An 18672-nucleotide genomic window follows, 5' to 3' on the forward strand; every position below is an offset into this window, starting at 1 on the left:
GTGGTTTTGAGTAGTATTTCCCTGATGATCAGTGTTGTTGAGCATTTTTTTCACATGCCTATTGGCCGTTTGTATATCTTCTTTTGCAAAATGTCTACTACAGTCTTTTCTCCATTTTTAAAATGAGTTATTTGGGTTTTTGCTGCAGATTTGTTTAAGTTCCTTATATATTCTGCATATTAACCACCTGTTAGATATGTAGTTTACAAATATTTTCTCCCAGTTTGCGAATGTTTTCTCCCAGATAGTTTATTCACTCTGTTAATAGCTTTTTTTACTTTTCAAAAGCTATTTATTTTGACATAATCCCATTTATCAAATTTTGCTTGTGTTGCCTGTGTTTTGAGGTCTTATTTAAAAAGTTCTTGCCCAGCCCAATGTCATAAAGCATCCCCCCTATGTTTTCTTCTAGTAGTTTCATAGTTTTGGGTTTTACAATTAAGACTTTAATACATTTTTATTTGATTTTTACATATGGTGTGAATTGGGGGTCTAGTCTCAGTCTTCTACATATGGGTATTCAATTTTCTCAGCATCATTTATTGAAGAGACTATCCTTTCCCCAATGTGTATTCATGGCATCTTTGTCAAAAATTAGTTTGTTATAGGTGTGTGAATTTATTTCTGAGCTTTTTATTCTCTTCCATTGATCTATGTGTTTGTTTCTATACTAGTACCATAATAGTTTGGTTACTACAGTATTGTAGTAGATTTTGAAGTCAGGAAGTGTGATCTCTCCAGTTTTGTTCTTTTTGCTCAGCATTGTTTTGGCTATTCATAGTCTTTTGTCATTTCATATGAATTTTTGGATTTTTTTATTTATGTGAAGCATGTCATTGGTATTTTGATAAGGATTGCATTAAATCTGTAGCTCACTTTGGGTAGTATGGGCATTTTAATGATATTAATTTTTCCAATTCTTGAACATGAGATATTTTTCCCTTTTTTGTGTGTGTGTCCTCTTCATTTCTTTCATCAGTGTTTTATAGTTCTCATTATAGAGATCTTTCAATTCTTTGGTTAGTTTATTCCTAGACATCTTACTTTTTTTTGTAGCCAGGGCAAACTGAATTATTTTCTTGATTTCTTTTGCAGATAGTTCACTGTCAGCCTATAGAAACACCACTGATTTCTGTATGTTGATTTTGTTGTATCCTTGTCTAGTTTTGGAATCAGGGTAATGCTGTCCTTATAAAAATCAGTTTGGAAGTGTTGCTTTCTATTCAATTTACTGGAATAGTTTGGGAATAATTGGTATTAGTTCTTTTTAAAATATTTTGTAGAATTCAGCAATGAAACCATCATGTTCTGGGCTTTTCTTTGATGGAAAACTGTTTATTACTGATTCAATTCCCCTTACTAATTTTTGGTTGGTTCACATTTCCTATTTATTCATAATTTAACCTTAGTAGTTATATTTGTCTAGGAATTTATCCATTTCTTTTATTTTATCAATTTTGGAGGGTGTATAGTTTTTTATAGACTCTTACAATTCTTTGTATTTCTGCAGTATTGTAATGTCTCCTTTTCATCTCTGATTTCATTTGAGTCTTATCTCTTTTTGCTTAGTTAGCCTACTTAATTATTTCTCTATTTTTATCTTTTCAAAAAAACCACTCTTCGCGTTGTTGATCTTTTGAATTTCTTTAGTCTTTATTTTTTAAATTTATATTCTGAACTTTATTCTTTACTTCTTCCTCCAATTTTGAGGAGTTTTTTGTCCTTGATTTTCTGATTCTTTGAGGTGCATCATTAGGTTGCTTATTAGAAATCTTTATTCTTTTGTTATGCAGACATTTATTGCTATACGCTTCCCTCTTAAAACTGCTCTTGCTGTGTCCCATAGGTTTTAGTATGATGTGTTTTCATTCTCATTTGTCTCGAGAAAATTTTTAATTTTTCATTTAACTTTTTCATTTTCCCATTATTTAAGAGTATGTTATTCAATTTCAATGTATTTGTAAAATTTCTAATGTTTTTCTTGTTTATTTCTAGTTTTATATTATTGTGGTCAGAAAAGATACTTGATATGATCTCTATCTTCTTAAAATTTTTGTGACCTGCTTTATGGCTTAGCATATGATCTATCCTTGAGAATATTCCATGTGCCATTGAGAAGAATGTGTATTATACAGCTATTGGATAGGATACTCTATAAATATGTTAGATAAATTTGGTCTATGGTATAGTTTATGTCCGATGTTTTTTGTTGAGTTTTTTGTCTATATGATCTGTCCATTGTTGAAAGAGGAGTGTTGAAGTTCCCTACCATTTTCATATTTCAGTCTATCTCTCCTTTTAAGTCTAATAATATTTGCTTTATATATCAAGGTGTAGCAGTGTTGGATGTATATATATTTGTAATTGTTATATCCTATTGTAAATTGATCTTTATCATTATATAATGAACTTCTTTGTCCCTTTTAAAATTTCAACTTTATATATATTTTATCTGGTATAAGGGTGGCTTTATCTGTTTGCTTTTGGTTTTTGTTTGCATGGAATATCTCTTCCCATCCTTTTACTTTGAGTCTTTTTGTTTTTAATGACAAGGTGAGTCTCTTATAGGTAGCATATAGTTAGGTTTTGTTTTGTTATCCATTCAGCCACTCTATATCTTTTAACTGGAGAATTTAATTAAATTACAGTCAAAGTTATTATTGAGAGACAAGAACTTATTCCTGCCATTTTGTCAATTGTTTTCTGTTTGTAATGTAGATGTTTTGTTCCTTTCTTCTTCTGTGATTTGGTGGATTTCTGTGGTGCTAAGCTTTGTTTACTTTCTCATTCTTGTGTTTATCTGCTATAATTTCTTTCTTTGACATTACCATGGGACTAACATAAAGAATCTTATAGCTATGATATAAGATTCTTTGATAGAAAACTGTTTATTACTGATTCAATTCTCCTTACTAATTTTTGGTTGGTTCACATTTCCTATTTATTCATAATTTAACCTTAGTAGTTATATTTGTCTAGGAATTTATCCAATTCTTTTATTTTATCAATTTTTGGGGGTGTATAGTTTTTTATAGACTCTTATAATTCTTTATATTTCTGCAGTATTAGTTGTAATGTCTCCTTTTCATCTCTGATTTCTTTTGAGTCTTATCTGCTTTAAGCTGATGGAAACTTAACTTCGGTCACATAAAATATGCTAGACATCCTCCCTCCCACACACACACACACAATTTATATTTTTATTGCCTTAATTACTTCTTTTTTTTTTATCTTTTGTGTATACCTTAGCCACTAAGTGTAGTTTTTGTTGTTTTTGAACACTTTTACTTTAAACCTTCATATCAGGGGATTGAAAGATTTATAAGGAACCATTACAACACTGGGGTATTCTAGTTTGATTTATAAATTTACCTCTACTAGTGAATTTTATACTTTCATATGCTTTCATGATAGTAATTATTATACTTTTATTTACAGGTGTAGCACTCCCTCAAGCATTTCTTGTAAGATCAGTCTAGTGATGATAGATTCCCTCAGTTTTCACTTATTTAGGAAGATCTTTATTTCTGAAGGATAACTCTGCTGGTATAGTATTCTTGACTAAGATGTTTTTTCTTTCAGCACTTTAAATATATCGTCTCATTCTCTTCTCACTTGTGAAGTTTCTACTGAGAAATCTTCTTATAGCCTAATGAGGATTCTCTTATATATGACAATGCTTTTCTCTTTCAGTTTTTAGAATTTTCTTATTGTTTATACTTCTATCAGCTTGATTATAATGTGCCTCAGAGAAGATCTTTTGGCTTGAGTCTACTTGTGGACTTTTGAGCTTCCTGAATCTGAATGTCCATATTTCTCACAATATTGGGGAAAATTTCAGTAAATAAATTTTTTGTGACTTTCTCCATCTCTTTCTCTCTGGCACTCTCATAATTTTAAAATTTGTTCACTTGATGGTGTTTCATAAGTGCAGCTTCATTATATTTTATTCGTATTTTATTTTTGTTCTCTTACTGGATTATTTCAAAAGGCCCATCTTCAAGTTGAGAAGTTCTTTATTCTGCTTGATCTAATCCGCTATTGAAGCTCTCAGTAGTATTTCTTAATTCATTTATTGAATTACTCAGCTCCAAGATTGCTGTTTGGTTCTTTTTTGTGATATCTATTTCTTTGTTGAAGTTCTCATTTGGATCATTAATTGCATTCCTGTCTTCATTGAATTACTTGCCTGTGTTCTCTTGTATCTTGCTGGGTTTCCTTAATATCATTATATTAAATTTCTTTTCAGGCATTCATAAATGTCCCATTCTTTGGGGTCCATAACTAGAGACTTATTGCATTCATTTGGGGTGTCATGTTTCCTTGCTTTTTCATGTTTATTGTGTCCCTACATTGAAAACAGTGCATCTAATGGAATAGTCACTTCTTTCCCAATTTCATGTAGTAGCTTTTGTAGGGAGAGACTTTTTACTATAGATGGTCCTCAAGTGTTAGATGGATAAGATGCAGTGACTTTGGCTCTGGATGGAATCAATAGTGTGGTTTCCATGTTGTCTTTAGCTGTAATCCTTAGCAATAACATCTTTGGTTGCCTCAGTGGCCTAGGCTGTTTATGATGGCAGCAGTGTGATTTTGCTGGAATCAGGACCACTGAGTTGGGTATCAGACAGACTTGGGGGCATGGGCAGGAATGGTGGGGCCAGATGGCTCTGTGGCAGTCAGTCTGGAAAGACAAGGTTACCACCAGATTGGCTGGGCATGAGAGGGGTGGTGCCAAGCAGCCTGGCAGTGGTCTGTCCAGGGAGGTGGGGCTGCCCCTGGATTGGCTAACAGTCTGGGTTAAAGCATGCATGTGTGTAGCATAGCCCTATGGCAGTCTGTCCAGGGAAGCAAGGTTCCTGCCAGACCACCTGTTGGGCAGGCACAGGCACATGCATGATGGCAGGATCAGGCTTTTAGCAATCTTATAGAGATTCTTCAAAGTATAATGTACATATCACCTTGAATAGTAATTAAAATGGTTTTTTTACTATGTTTTAATTTTGCGATAACATATGAAAACATTTAGTGGTAGGATTGTAGCATCACCATTTTAAGGTGACATATATATATATATACACATATATATTTTTTCCCATCACTGATTACATTTAATTGGTTAGTTCTTACTATTGTTATAGTAAGTAACATTGAATTTGGAGTCAAGCATACTACAAATGGAGTTGGAAAACCACATTTTCAATTATATATGAAGATTTGAACAAGTTTCCCCATCAATAAAATGAAGAGAATAATATCAAATAATTGTTGAGAGTCTTAAGTGGAAAAATGCCTGTAAATCCCTTAGCAGCAGCCTATTCACAGGAAGCATGAAATATATATTTTATATGTTTATATATATATTCTCTAAAATATATATATATTTATCTATCTATATATAGAGAGAGAGACATATACACTCTCCATTCCCTCTCTCCTTTGTTAACCACTTCAGTACGAGCGTCGACTATAGTTGATAGCTACAGATGAACGCGCACAGCAACTTTAGCCGACAGCCGTAATATGACTTTTCTAATTTTTCATTTATCAAAATAAAATTGTGAACATTAAAAAATAACGTAATGAAAACATATATGTATGTGTTACCTGTTCTGATTTACATTACAAGTAAAGCTGCCTGTAAAGTAACAAGCTTTCAGTGCTTTAAAGCTTTCTTTATCACATAAGAGCAAAACAGATTCCTTGTTAATGCACAGCACAAACTATTGTGCAGACTATGAGTGCCAGCTGTGGGCAGTTTTGGAGCCAGTGAGTGCGGTACTGAATTGGTTAATAGACCTACAATTGTATACTATATTCCTTTAGGTATCAAAAGCATGCTTTTGTGTTTACATACTTGTACTGTGGAACACAGAGTCCACATTAATACATTTCTGCTATTGTTATCTCTACCCATACCCTTTTTAAATTCACATCTTCTAATTTATGCAGGTCAGGGAAAATAGCTATTTATGCTGGTAAGAAGCACATGTAAATTAGGAATCAATGGAAAATAGATGGACATGTTGAAGAATACTTGAACTGTTCACTTTGGTGAATGAAATTCACATATATCTTGGCTTTTTAAAGTGTATTCTGAATCCTCAGCCATGTTCCAAATCGTTGCTAGATAAAGGAATCAACACTGGAATGCATACAATCTATAGAAGGTACAACTCCCTAGCCAGCCTGGTCTTACCATCGTCAAATAAGGACTTAATAAGTAGCAATATAATTAGCAATTTATGCTTATTACAAAATGCCCCTCCAGAGTCAATGAGTGTACTTCCACATGGCCTCCCACAGTCGTGCAGAATGTTGCTGGACACTGTGCATCAAGCGGTTTGTCCTGCACTGCTCCACACCCCTCCCCCTTGCTTCAGTACACACTATATTCTACGAAATGCTGCAACCCACATTCAGTCTGTGTTTGCAATGTATCCTCTTCTGTTCCTTCACATATGGTAGTCTGAGACAATTACATAATGAGACATATTATCAGGGCATAACTGTCAAAAATGAAGAGACTAAGCTATGAATAAATATTACCCACTTATTAGCTGTGTTGCTACTGTGTTCTCTAAGCTATATGTGTTCCTGACTTTTAGAGTTGCATCCATATCCCTGATTACCTGTGCAAAAAACTGATGCAGTGCTAACGATGTTCAGGAAAAGATTTATAAACTCAAAGTCAAATTTTACTTTAAAGTAGGGTTTTTTACTATTGTGTCTGGTGAAATCTAATGACTTCTTGGAATAATGTTTTAAAATTCATAAAATAAAATATACAGGCTAAAAAAGAAAGTAATATATATGATTTCTTATTAACAAATTAAATTTAAACTAGTAGAAGTTCAATAGTTATAAAATTTCAATATAATAATGAATATAAATAGCATTTTAAAATATATACAAATAAAAATTTAACTAAAATGAAATTTAAAATATTATTTTATAGAGACTACTAAAATATTTAGGGATTGTGATTAATTAAAATTTAGTACTATTTTTTAAAAGGAAATATTGTAATACCTATAATGTGATATGGAAATATCTGTGATATCTATCAGTGAGAAAGTCCTAGGTATTGCTACTACAACTATGGTTCCTTGCTTAAATTTATATTTGAAAAGTAATGCTTAATTCCAGTTATATTTTAGTGAAAATAAAGTTGTATTTTTCTACACTCAAATTCACAGAACATGTGTTAAGGATTCTGCTTTGATATGACCCAATTTTGATGGTTTTATTAAGTTTTATTTTCCCTCTGAAACACCTCTTCTAGACTTTCTATTTTAAATATGAAAATAATCTAATTTAAAAAATGTCTTGCCTCTGTTATCCCCATGGAGACATTTGGAAGACATGTTAACTATTTCAGAAACCTACTATTTTCCCCTTCAAAAGTATGCCTCATTACATTGAATTGAACAAAAGTAATATATTACTTTAGATAGACACATACACATCCCAAGATCAGAGTGTCAGGATTTCTCAATGCTTGACATATGACTCTTGAAGGTAGAGCTGTCTCCCACCTGGATCTCCAGGTATGATTCTAACTTCTGCCTTCCTATATATGACTAGTTTTGCTCACACTCAACAGAGCCAACCAGAATGAAATGATTGAACATAATATTGAATGTTAAGCTGTTCTAGTTTATTTTATAATAAAGTTTTTTTTGGAAACTTTGGTGTTTCATGATAAATAACAAATGGATTGTGGTAAACCTCATACTACACAAGTGTGGTGAGACTCCATGGTTGCGAACAGCTGTTCTACACATGGACAGATATACTGTGAAATTAACACTTGAACATTATTATCTTGCAGGCATAAAAACACCATTTAGCATTTATAGCAGAAGTACTAAAGTCAAAACCTCAGTGATTTGAAAGAGCTCATATTTCACTTAAGCACATGTTGGCAAACTTTTAATGTAAAGGTCCAGATAGTAAAAATTTTTGGCTTTGTGGGCCATCTGGTCTCTACTCTGCCATTGCAGTATGAAAGTCAACATAGACAGGACCTCAAGGAGTGAGTGTGGCTGTGTTCCAAGAAAAACTAATTTATGGACACTGAAATTTGAATTTCATATAATTTTCACATATCATAATATATTATGCCTTTTAAAATATTTTCCCACATTTTAAATATATAAATATCATTCTTTTTCATAAGCCATACAAAAACAGGCAGTGGGTTGGCTTTGGTCCATGGGCCATGGTTTGCTACTCCTACTGTAAAATATATTATAAAATCAATAGCCAGGTAGCAAACCAATTAAGTAGGTTAATCTAGTTGGTAAGAACATCCAAAGGAGAGCTGCACTTAAAATAAATTTTAGCTAGAATGTGAGGAGAGGAAGTCTTTGACATTTTCAGATGATACCACATACAGGCACAGAATTCAAAATTATGTAGATAGAAACTCTCCTTGTCTGAAATCAATCAGGACCTTAATCTCAAAGCTAATAGGTAGGAGTTAGCATTAATTGTATGTAGATACTGCAGATTGTGCTGCATCAAAACGTGGAAGTGTGTGTTATGGCATCAAATTTGCACAGCAGGAATTTAGAATTTCTTCCCTTCACTCCCAAACAATGAATTAGAAGGAATATGATATTTATTTACCTTTGCCAGAGTTACTAACATTCCACTATTCCCATACAATTATTTATGTTAGCAAGAACATAAAAGGTTAAAAACCTAGGTCTCCTAAATCCATGAAAAATAGCTTCATTACTGCTTATTAATGGCAGAATTGATTTTCAGGGCATTTTTGCAGAGAGAAAAAACAAAGATAAATTAAAAGAAAGAAAAAAATCAGAAGGAGGGTGGTAGACAGTAGCAATATGGTGTGGGTAGACAAATCCCTGTGATTCATGAAAAAGTTAGGGCTCACAGATTAACTCTGTCGTGAGAAAGTGTTTCATTTCTTTTCATTTCTTATAGAGTAGTTCCTATCAACAAGCTTCAGATCACTATAAAAATTAGCATGAAATTTCATCTACTTAGGAATCAGGCAGTGCAAAATATACAACCTTAAATGTGAACTCTAATCCTGTGGTGGTGGTCATGGTGGTGGTGGTGGTGGTTGTTTTATAAATATCACCAGGCACATCTGGGACTTTAGTGCTTGCCACAATGTCATTTTCTGGTTGACATATATCTAAGAAATGCGTATATTAACACCCAGGCTATAGAGCCAAGCACATTTTAGTGCCGGCTACAGCTGAAAGAATATGTTTCCATTCCTTGTCCATCTGTTCTTGGCAACATAAATTTAAACTAGAAATACAAAATAAGTTTCATAAGAAATAAGTCTAAATAGGATTTAGAACAGCAAGGTGGATGCTCTAAGTTATTACGACTTATAAACATTTGATTTTGTAGCTAAGAGATTGTTTTTCCTTGGAGGTAATCTCATGCTACAGCTATAGCTTAAAGTTAAAAAATAATAGGTCTTTTTTTATCATTCACTTAAAAAAACATAGTGGTTTGGTTACGTGTTGTAAGTGCCTATATTAAATTTTCCGGTGATCGTGGGGCTAATGAACTTTGAGATTTCAAAGCACTATTTGCTACCACACAGTTGAACTACAATGAAAATGAATCATTAACATCTCTGCACTCCATGCTAAAATGGATTCATTAATGAGGAGTAAGAGCTTTCTGTACAAAATGGATTCCATACAAAACAGATTTGTTTGTTTTTTTATGAGTTCAACTTCAGCTATGACCAGCTATTACATAATTATCTTACGTAATAATCATACCTCCTACTATATGGTCACCCCCCAGCTTTTTCTGCAACTAAAGCAATATGAAATTATTTACTTACATTTGAAAATACACAAAAATACATAGGAATATTAAAATTAAAAAGAGTTATATCTGTGCACCTAGACTCCTGCCTCCAAATCAAGGGTCCTGACACTCTGAGCAGATAGGTGAGCAGATGGGCTCACTGTGTCTTGGGGCAGGACTCCCTAGGATTCTACAGATCTGAGTTCAACACATGCTTTCTGAGTACAAATCTGAAAGTTGGAAAGGGACCTTGAAGCTCATACAGTATGGTGGTGGTGGTGGCTGTAGTTTTATAAATATCACCAGGCACACATCTGGGACTTCAGTACCAATCACCATCCCTATATAAGAAACATTTCTATAACTTTTTGTAAAGCCTGCCCTTTTCATTTGATTTATCAAATATAGCATAGAGCATCAAGGTTTTTGGTTCAGATTTTGTCTCTGTCACTTCCTAGGTATGTGAATATGAATAAAGTCATTAATGTCCCCAATTTTCAGCTTCTATGTCTGTAAATGGGGATAATCATATTTATCTCAAATGTTTTTTGAAAGGGAGCAAATGAGATAAAATATAGAAAGTGATTAGTTCAGTGACAGGCACTTAGTAAACCCTCAATAAGCAATACCTCTTACTATTAGCCCCTTTCTAAAAAATGATAATGATTGCACTGTGCTAATTACCTAGTCTACTTCCAAACAATATTGTGGTAGAATATTCCTTAACATCGGAAAAAACATTTTAAGAAACCACTATTATTTCTTGAACTTCTACACAAAGCTACCTATTACTGTGGACAAGCCATTCAATAACTTAGGAACTTACTCTTCTAATTTATAAAATGAGAAGCTTCAACGCCATGATCTCTAAGGTCTCTTGTTCGAGTAATTTAACAAAATCATGTTTGACAGCTTATCTTCATACTTTATTTATAGTGTCGAAATGTGTTTGCTGCCAAATGTCTGATGTGGGATATATAAATGTTCCATATATACATGTGGAATAACATTAAGTTTGTTGATGTTAAAAACTACTGGTATATTTCTTGGTATTATTTGGCTCAGAATCTATTCTTCCCGTTTTGTTTTAGAATAAGCTGACAGCGAATCATTTTCCACAGAACCTCTAGGTTTAGTTAAAGTGAACATTAACTAAACCTAAAAGTAGGCCATCGTTTCATTACTTTTAGTTCCTAAGACAGAGAAGCTTTTTTTGTGAAGTGGCTTTCAGGTTGTTTTTTTTATTTTTTAATCTCTGTAATATCTAATGGCATTAAATTGTGGGCATATGCACTGTAACTGACAAAGCATCTATTTTCTTTCAGATCTTAGTGACCAGCTACTGGAGGTGGTTGGCTTGGAAGGAGCCATGGAGATGGGGCAAATATACACAGGACTGAAAAGTGCTGGCCGGCGACTGGCTCAGTGCTCCTGCGTGGTCATCAGGTAGTTCTTTCTATGTAATTGACAAAGGGCTTTGACCTGGCAGACCCTCAAGATCATTAAAAGTGTGCAGAACTCTGATAGTGACATTTGTCTTAGTTGTACTTCAAATGTTCAACTATTAGTACTGATGTAATTCGAAATAAAGGAAACTGGCAGATTTTACAAAGTATTCGTTAGCTATTGCTTACCAGATTCACTGAAACCTGGTTCTTTCTTGTTAACTATCCTGGGCACATTGATGCACCAATTCTAACATACAAATTTTATCCTTCCAAATTAGCCTCATACTCATTTTAGTCTACTGAAGAACCTAAGTACTTACTGGGCAAATAGCCCAAAGAGAACACTGTTGACGTACCACTGACTTAAATTCTTTCCTGAAGTATATAAAATGTAACCAAAATGTTAAGAAAAAGAGAAAAACAAACATTTGTTGGGTGCGGGGCAGGTGGGAGGGGGGAGAAGGGGAAGAGTATATACATACATAGTGAGTACGATGCCCATCATCTGGGGGATGGACACGCTTGAAGCTTTGACTCGAGGGGGGAGGGGAGACAAGGGCAATGTATGTAACCTTAACATTTGTACCCCCATAATGTGCTGAAATAAAAAAAAAAGAAAAGAAAAAAATTCTTTCCCAAAGTAAAGTGCCACGTTATTTCTGTAAAATTAAATACTGAATTTTTGCACAGTAAGATTTTATATGTGGGTTAAATTTGAACCTTTTCAAGAATTGTTTTTTCTAAAATTTCACCTGAAGAGAAAAAGGAAATGTCTATTTTGACCCTAGGGTAAAATGAAATATTGTAGCATAGACATAATTGATGTTATTTATTTGAAAATGTTGGTGCTGGGAAATCTGGGACATCAAATACCTTTTGCAATGTGAAAGTATAAAAGCAAGGAGATTGTAGGAATTCTGATTGTCTCATTAAACATAAACACTGATGTTTTTCTTTTGGCATCCAGAATTTTTGTTTATACCACCACATTTACCATGAGGCTCTTAATATTCCTGTGCCCAAGACACCTTTCAGGATACTCGTTAATATTAAAGAGTTGAACCCCTTTCAAAAGAGATAAATTTAGAGCCCAGCTATTACCATATTTGCCTTCCCTGGTCTCGCTATCTTATACCTTGCAAATAGTCTGTAGTGTAGAATATTTCAGTGTTGTACTTATAATGAAATATTTTCCCCCAGGACTAGCAAGTCTCTGCCAATGCAGATCGATGGGGAACCATGGATGCAGACTCCATGCACAGTGAGTACAGAGTAGTTGAAATGCTATGTCAATTGCACTTTGCCTTCCAGATATTGTATATTCCTATAACCATCATAAATTACCATAATATCTGATCTTCTTTTTTAACTTCTTGAGGACTTTTCAGCAAATATCTTTTATTTTCTTATTTATGTGTCAGAGATACCACATTCAAGTTTTAGACATTACATGCCCTTAGCAATAATTTAGTTTTTGAATGTTTGTATTAGCCTAAATAAAACTTTTAAATAGCATAGATCAATTATAAAAACTGGAACTAAATAAAATATTGATATAGTTTTTCTTAAACTTTTTTCATTAATTTCAGAACACTTTATGAGAAAATTATTTATGGGACCTTCAGACATGCATATGTTCTTTTGCCTCCTTTGGGGATTTGAAGACTTTCTTCCCCATAGTAAAAATAGCCTCTTTATTTTTTTTACCATAGTTGTTTTCTCTACAATCAGTTATTATTTAAATCAGACATTTTGCCCCCACCCCAAAATTTCATTTTGTCATTTGTATAGTGAATATCTCATTGCATTTCAAAAACATGCTATGCATTGCTTTTGGTACTGGGTGAAGAAACATGAACAAGATTAACAATATAATTGTGTTCAAGAAACTAAATTTCTGATATTAGGACACTAAATAAATAAACAAACAAATATGTAAGAAATATAACTTCAGATTACAAGAGTTATGAAAAAAGTGAGGTGAAATAATAAAGAGGAAATGGGTGCAGTATGGTGAATACTACTTTAGATAATTGGATCTGGGAGCCCTCTTTGAAAAGACTCAGTCAAAACTCAGTGTGTTGAAGAAACAGTGAGGAGAATGGTGTGACCAAAACTTCTAGTGTTATGGGGATAACAGTAAGAGGTAAGGTAGAAAAGGTGGATGGGGGTAGATCATGTCGAAACGATTATGGCAAAGAGTTAGCATTCGATTCTTTTTTTATTTCAAAATATTAAGGGGGTAAAAATGTTTTAGATTACATGGATCATTTTTGTAACACTTGAATCCTGGCTATAGATGTGCAATACTATTGTAGGCTTTAAGCATCATCTGATTTACATTATTAAAGCTCACATTGGCTGCTCTCTGCAGCATGGATTTTACTGATTAGTGATGAGGAGACAGGTCTATCCCAGTAGTCTGTGCTTAGGCAAGGATAGCAACAGGGAAGAAAAATGAAGTGGTTGGATTTAAGCTACATTCTGGAGGCATAACAGGAAGATTTTACTAGTACTTGCCTGGGGGTGAAGAGTGGATCAGATAAAACAGTTAAATTGAAGTTAACTCTTACTTATAAATGACAGTGTCATTTACTGAATAAGTTAGCACTGGGAGGGAAACTGGTTAGAGAGTGATTGATAGGGGAGGGTCTTAATCTTGCACAAGTGTTGTAGTAAATGCTTATGTTATATGTGACTATCAAATATTCACACAAACTCTAAATAATGAATATCGCCACTTTTCAGCTGGAGAAAAATGAGAGTTTGGGAGGTTAAATAACATATTCAAGGTCAAGTATGGACCAGATATGGAATGAAAACCCAGGACTCTTTAATTAAAGCCCATTTTCTCATTCACTAGTTCAAACAACTTTACAGATTCTGAACAGCACAAATTAGCATGCAAAAGGGAATTTTTAATTTTACCTTTCTAATGGTTTTATTCTGAAGCAATTGGCTCAAACTTTGTGTACAGCACATAAACATAACTTCTTGGTTGTTTGTTTGTTTCTGGAATATTCCTTTTAGCTACCTTATCTCCATGGTTTTTTCCTCCCTCTACCAGAGTGCATACACTTACATCTTGTCTGTTATCTTCACTTTCCACATGACACTTTCAAATTCATGTTATATTTGCATGGATGTTGAAGGTGTTGTCTTTGTTAGTGGTGGTATTAGTAGTGGTGTTGGCAGTAGTGGTGATAATGGTGGCAGTGATGGTGGTGATGTTGGTGTTGCTGGTGTTGATGGTCAGGATGGTGGCAGTGATGGTGGTGATGGTTATGATAGTGGTAGTAGGGTAATGATGGTCATTGTGATGATAGGAATAGTGGTAAAACTAGTGGTGATGGTGGTGATGGTAGTTGCAATGGTGGTGGTTATAATGCAGGATGGTAGAGGTAGTGGTATTTAATAGTAGTATTCTTGCCTCTAATGAAAGATTACTTTTCATCAGCCTTGGTTGCAAAGTGAATAAGTAAAACAAAGATAATAAAACCAAATGCCCCTATACATACTCTTTGTATTCTTTGGACTCTTCTCAGGCAGAAAGGCTGTGTAGTCCCTAAGCCATATTTGAGTCAAGAAGCAAGAAAAACTATGATAATATCTAACATTTAAGTTCTTAGTATGTGTCACGTGCAGTTTGAGACACTTGACCTGCGTTGACACATTTATTTCTCACAGAAACCCTATGATTAGCCTCATTTTATGAATGAAACAACTGAGGAAGACAAGGGTTAAATAGTTGGTCTGATTCTGCACAGCTGATGAGTAGCAGAGAAGAAACTGAAACCCAGGCAGCCTGGCCTCAGTGTCCGCCTCAACCCTCCTCCCTGCTGTGGATCTCAACCTGAGAAGGGCTCCGTGCAAGCTGGAGGTCTCCTGCCAGAGTGTGACCTTTGCTAACCACTGACTGCCTTTCGCCAGCTTTAAAATGTCTGTCTATTGAAATTTAATTAGTGTTTTAGAATAATTTCAGCTTGTTTCACATAAGCACTTTTAATAATGCTTCTGCTAACTTTCCTTTCAATCAGTAATGAGACATTCATTTCTCTACTAATTGTTAAATTAGTAATAATTTTTATGTCATTTATATTTAATTTTCTTTTTCTTGTAAACTCATTCATTTAAAACATTAATTGTAGCCTACAGTGGGCCAAGAATTATACTAGACTATAGCTCATCATTTTTATTACATTCTGTTACACTCTACTTTTCCTAGGACCTCATGAGGTTCTCAACTTATTTCACTTTTACTGAAGAGAATATTTAGTATTCATGGCATTGGTATCGTTAACTATAGAGTTTTGTTTCAATCAAATAACACTTTTCTCACAGAACATAAGAATTGGTAGAATGTTAAAATTCTCTGCTGAATCTAAATATCTGTAAGCTGGTATTCAATCCATGAAGGAATTGCTCTAAATATAATTTTAGAGGAGAAGAGAAGCTGTTTCTCTTTAAGTGGAATATGTAAAATGGAAAGGCAGGCAATAAATATGTCTTGATTTTTAAATCAATTAATGCTTTCTTAAAAATCAAGGTAATATAAGTTCTGGAGATTGATGGTAGTGATGGTTATACAACAATGCGAATATATATTTAATGCCGTTGAACCAAACACTTAAAAATATAAATCAAAGTGGTAACTTTATGTTACATATATTGGACCACAATAACAATGTAGTTGAGAAAAAAGATTAATGTAATATTTATTTATAAATTTCACCAATCCTGAGTTCAAATATCAGGAAAAGCAAACACCAAAGAGCTTAAAAGCAATGCTTCAAATATGTACTTTGTTATTATTTTTATGACCTTCTAAATTCTGTCACTGTAAAGCAATCAACAGAAATTTGTGAAGTGCTGCTATGTTCATAGTTTTGTAATAATCACTGAGAATAAATTTTGGCCATATAACTATTGATAATGTTAACAAGCATATCAAGCTAAAGAGAATATTAATTCTAGAAAAATGTATGTTGAAAATAGTTATAGAAAAGCCTGTCTTTAGGCTGGACTCCAGAGCCTATTTTCTCCTTTCTGTTTTTCCCCCTGATCCTTCCTCCTGAGCACATAACACTGTAGTCAATGTGTTCCTATTATGCGGGGAAGGAAGAACAGATGGGGGCGGGTATTAGAATGACAGCATTAGGGAGGATAGACTAGGTCAGATTTCCTTTTGTATCTGTACACCCAGCACCCCCTCACCACCCATTCATTACAAGTGATAGGTGCCCAGTAAAGTTTTATTAAGTGAGAAGTGTCTATACAAAGCCTTAGGAACCTCAAATTTAATACAACCAAAATGATCTCAGCATTTGCCTCCCCACATCCCTGCCACCCCAAGTAATAAGGTCATCTTACATCCTAGATCTGCTGTTCTTCCCTATATCTTATTGAGCTAGTAAAACCATTATCCACCCGTGTGTTTCCTAAGCTACAACTCTGTGAGTCATTCCATATATCTCTCTATACCCTCAAGTCCAATTAACATGTCCACCTATTGATAGGACTTATTTCTGGAATCTTTTTCATTCTTTCTTTCCGTATGACCGCTGTCTTAGATTTGGCACATTTCATTTCTCTCTCATTCCTGGCAAAAGCCACATCAGTATTTCCTCATCTCCATTTTTGTTCCGTTTAACTCCATCCTTCACATTTCCACCAGAATGGTTACTCTAATCTCCCCATGACACTCTTCTACTTAAAATCCTTTAATTACTTTCTATTTCATAAAATGTAATTTGAGCCAGGTTTCCTCTTTCACCAATATCATCTTTTACTTAGTTTTTATTTTTTCATGCACTTTTCCCTCCTGTCCAAACAAACTTTTCCTCGTATTCAGCTGAGTAACACAACTTGTCCTTTGAGACTCATTCCTTGCTACCCCTCCTCCCTAAATCCTTCCCTGTGTGTGCCCCCCTCCACTGCCTCACCCCCTCTTTTGCTCCAAATAGCCTCAAAGCTCAGCCTCAGTGGTCCACAGCTTTGTCAAAGTACTAACAGCATTACATTGAAATTATCAGTTTATATGCCTAATTCCTCATAGACACAAACTTACTGAGGTCATGAACCATGATTTTGGTCATCTTTGAACCCTCAGAGGATAGCACTGTGCCTCATACATAATTGGATTGCCAATACCAAGTACATTTTTAATCTGCAAATTTCTCAAATACTTCTTGGGGTAGTATAACATTTAAAAAAAATGTTTTCTACCAAATCTTTGACTGAACATAATGTAGGTTGGCTAGCAATTCATTCACATATTTTTCATATATAAATACATGTAAAAGTTATTTTGAGTTATCTTTATTCATTATATTCTCAAAGCAAAAAATTTGAATGTATCAGAGAAGAAATACTTTCTCAACCTCAAAAGATTTAGTCCTTCTGTTTCCTGTATGATACAATGAAACTTCTCTGGGCCACTTCCCTCTGTATTATCAATTGTATATTCATTTTACACATTCTAAAGTCTGCTTTCTGTTAATCCTTTGAAATATTAATAAGTACATATTAGTTATTACTTGTGATAGATTTGTGAAAAGTAATGCCAAGGAGATTTTAGTGCAGTATCACCTGGGTGTTTTGTTATGATTAAGACAGAGAGGATTCCTAAAACTTTCTTCCATGTGATAGACAATGGAAAGGAAGTCATGAACAGATCATAAATTAAATGGTGAAATGACCACAGGTAAAATAGAAGGACTCTTCGATGTGATAGCTGAAGGCATGGCAACTTCTAGAAAGCATTTATATGTCTTTTGGTCTCCCTTTGCCTTTTAATGTACCTTTCCTGGTAAAATACCTAAACCTGCTTGCTCAGTCTTAGGTTACAACTACTTTCAACATGCAATTTAGCTTCAAACTGGCGCTTAGCTAATTTCTGCCGGGTATGGTAGTCTTGCTGTCTTAGGTTTGATTCCTTGCATGACTAGGTGCCCTAAGAATACTTGGTTCATGCTGCCCTGATTTCTACCTGTGAACCATTCTAGGAGATGCTATTTTTTACTTTAATGCCAGTTCCCTTTGCTGGCACTAGTACCTCTTTGACTTGAGTACTGGATACTTGCTTTGTCTTGTCTGTACCTTCTGGTAGGAAGACCGGATCCTTTCCCCCATTGCCCTGGCCATGCAGTTATCTGGTATTTAGCTTCAGTTTGACACTTGTTTTTACAAATTCTAGCACATCTTTAAAATGAAAACTCTTTAAAAAGAAAAACAATGTTCTGAGGCCTATTAAATTTTTTGTTTGTATGTTTGTTGTTTCAGTTATTAAAATAATCATACTTTTAAAGTGTTATTTAATCTTTAATCACTTGCTAAATACAAATTAATCTTGGGCCATTAAGATATAAAATGAAAGATTTTATAAATTTAAGTTTTTCCAGATCACATTTAGTAT

The 18672-nt window shown here is 34.0% G+C and overlaps 1 protein-coding gene across 5 annotated transcripts in view; it reads left to right on the forward strand.

The window, feature by feature from the left end:
- Positions 1–18672, forward strand: part of DGKB (diacylglycerol kinase beta) — a 660304-nt gene that overhangs the window by 618379 nt on the left and 23253 nt on the right. For all 5 annotated transcript variants that reach the window (XM_012741949.3, XM_012741953.3, XM_012741952.3 and 2 more), the window contains 2 exons: positions 11136–11256; positions 12459–12519. In XM_012741949.3, coding sequence (XP_012597403.1) covers positions 11136–11256; positions 12459–12519 — 182 coding nt within the window. The remainder of the gene's footprint in view (positions 1–11135; positions 11257–12458; positions 12520–18672) is intronic.

This window comes from Microcebus murinus, chromosome 9 (genome assembly GCF_040939455.1).
Source record: "Microcebus murinus isolate Inina chromosome 9, M.murinus_Inina_mat1.0, whole genome shotgun sequence".
Classification (NCBI taxonomy): domain Eukaryota; kingdom Metazoa; phylum Chordata; class Mammalia; order Primates; family Cheirogaleidae; genus Microcebus; species Microcebus murinus.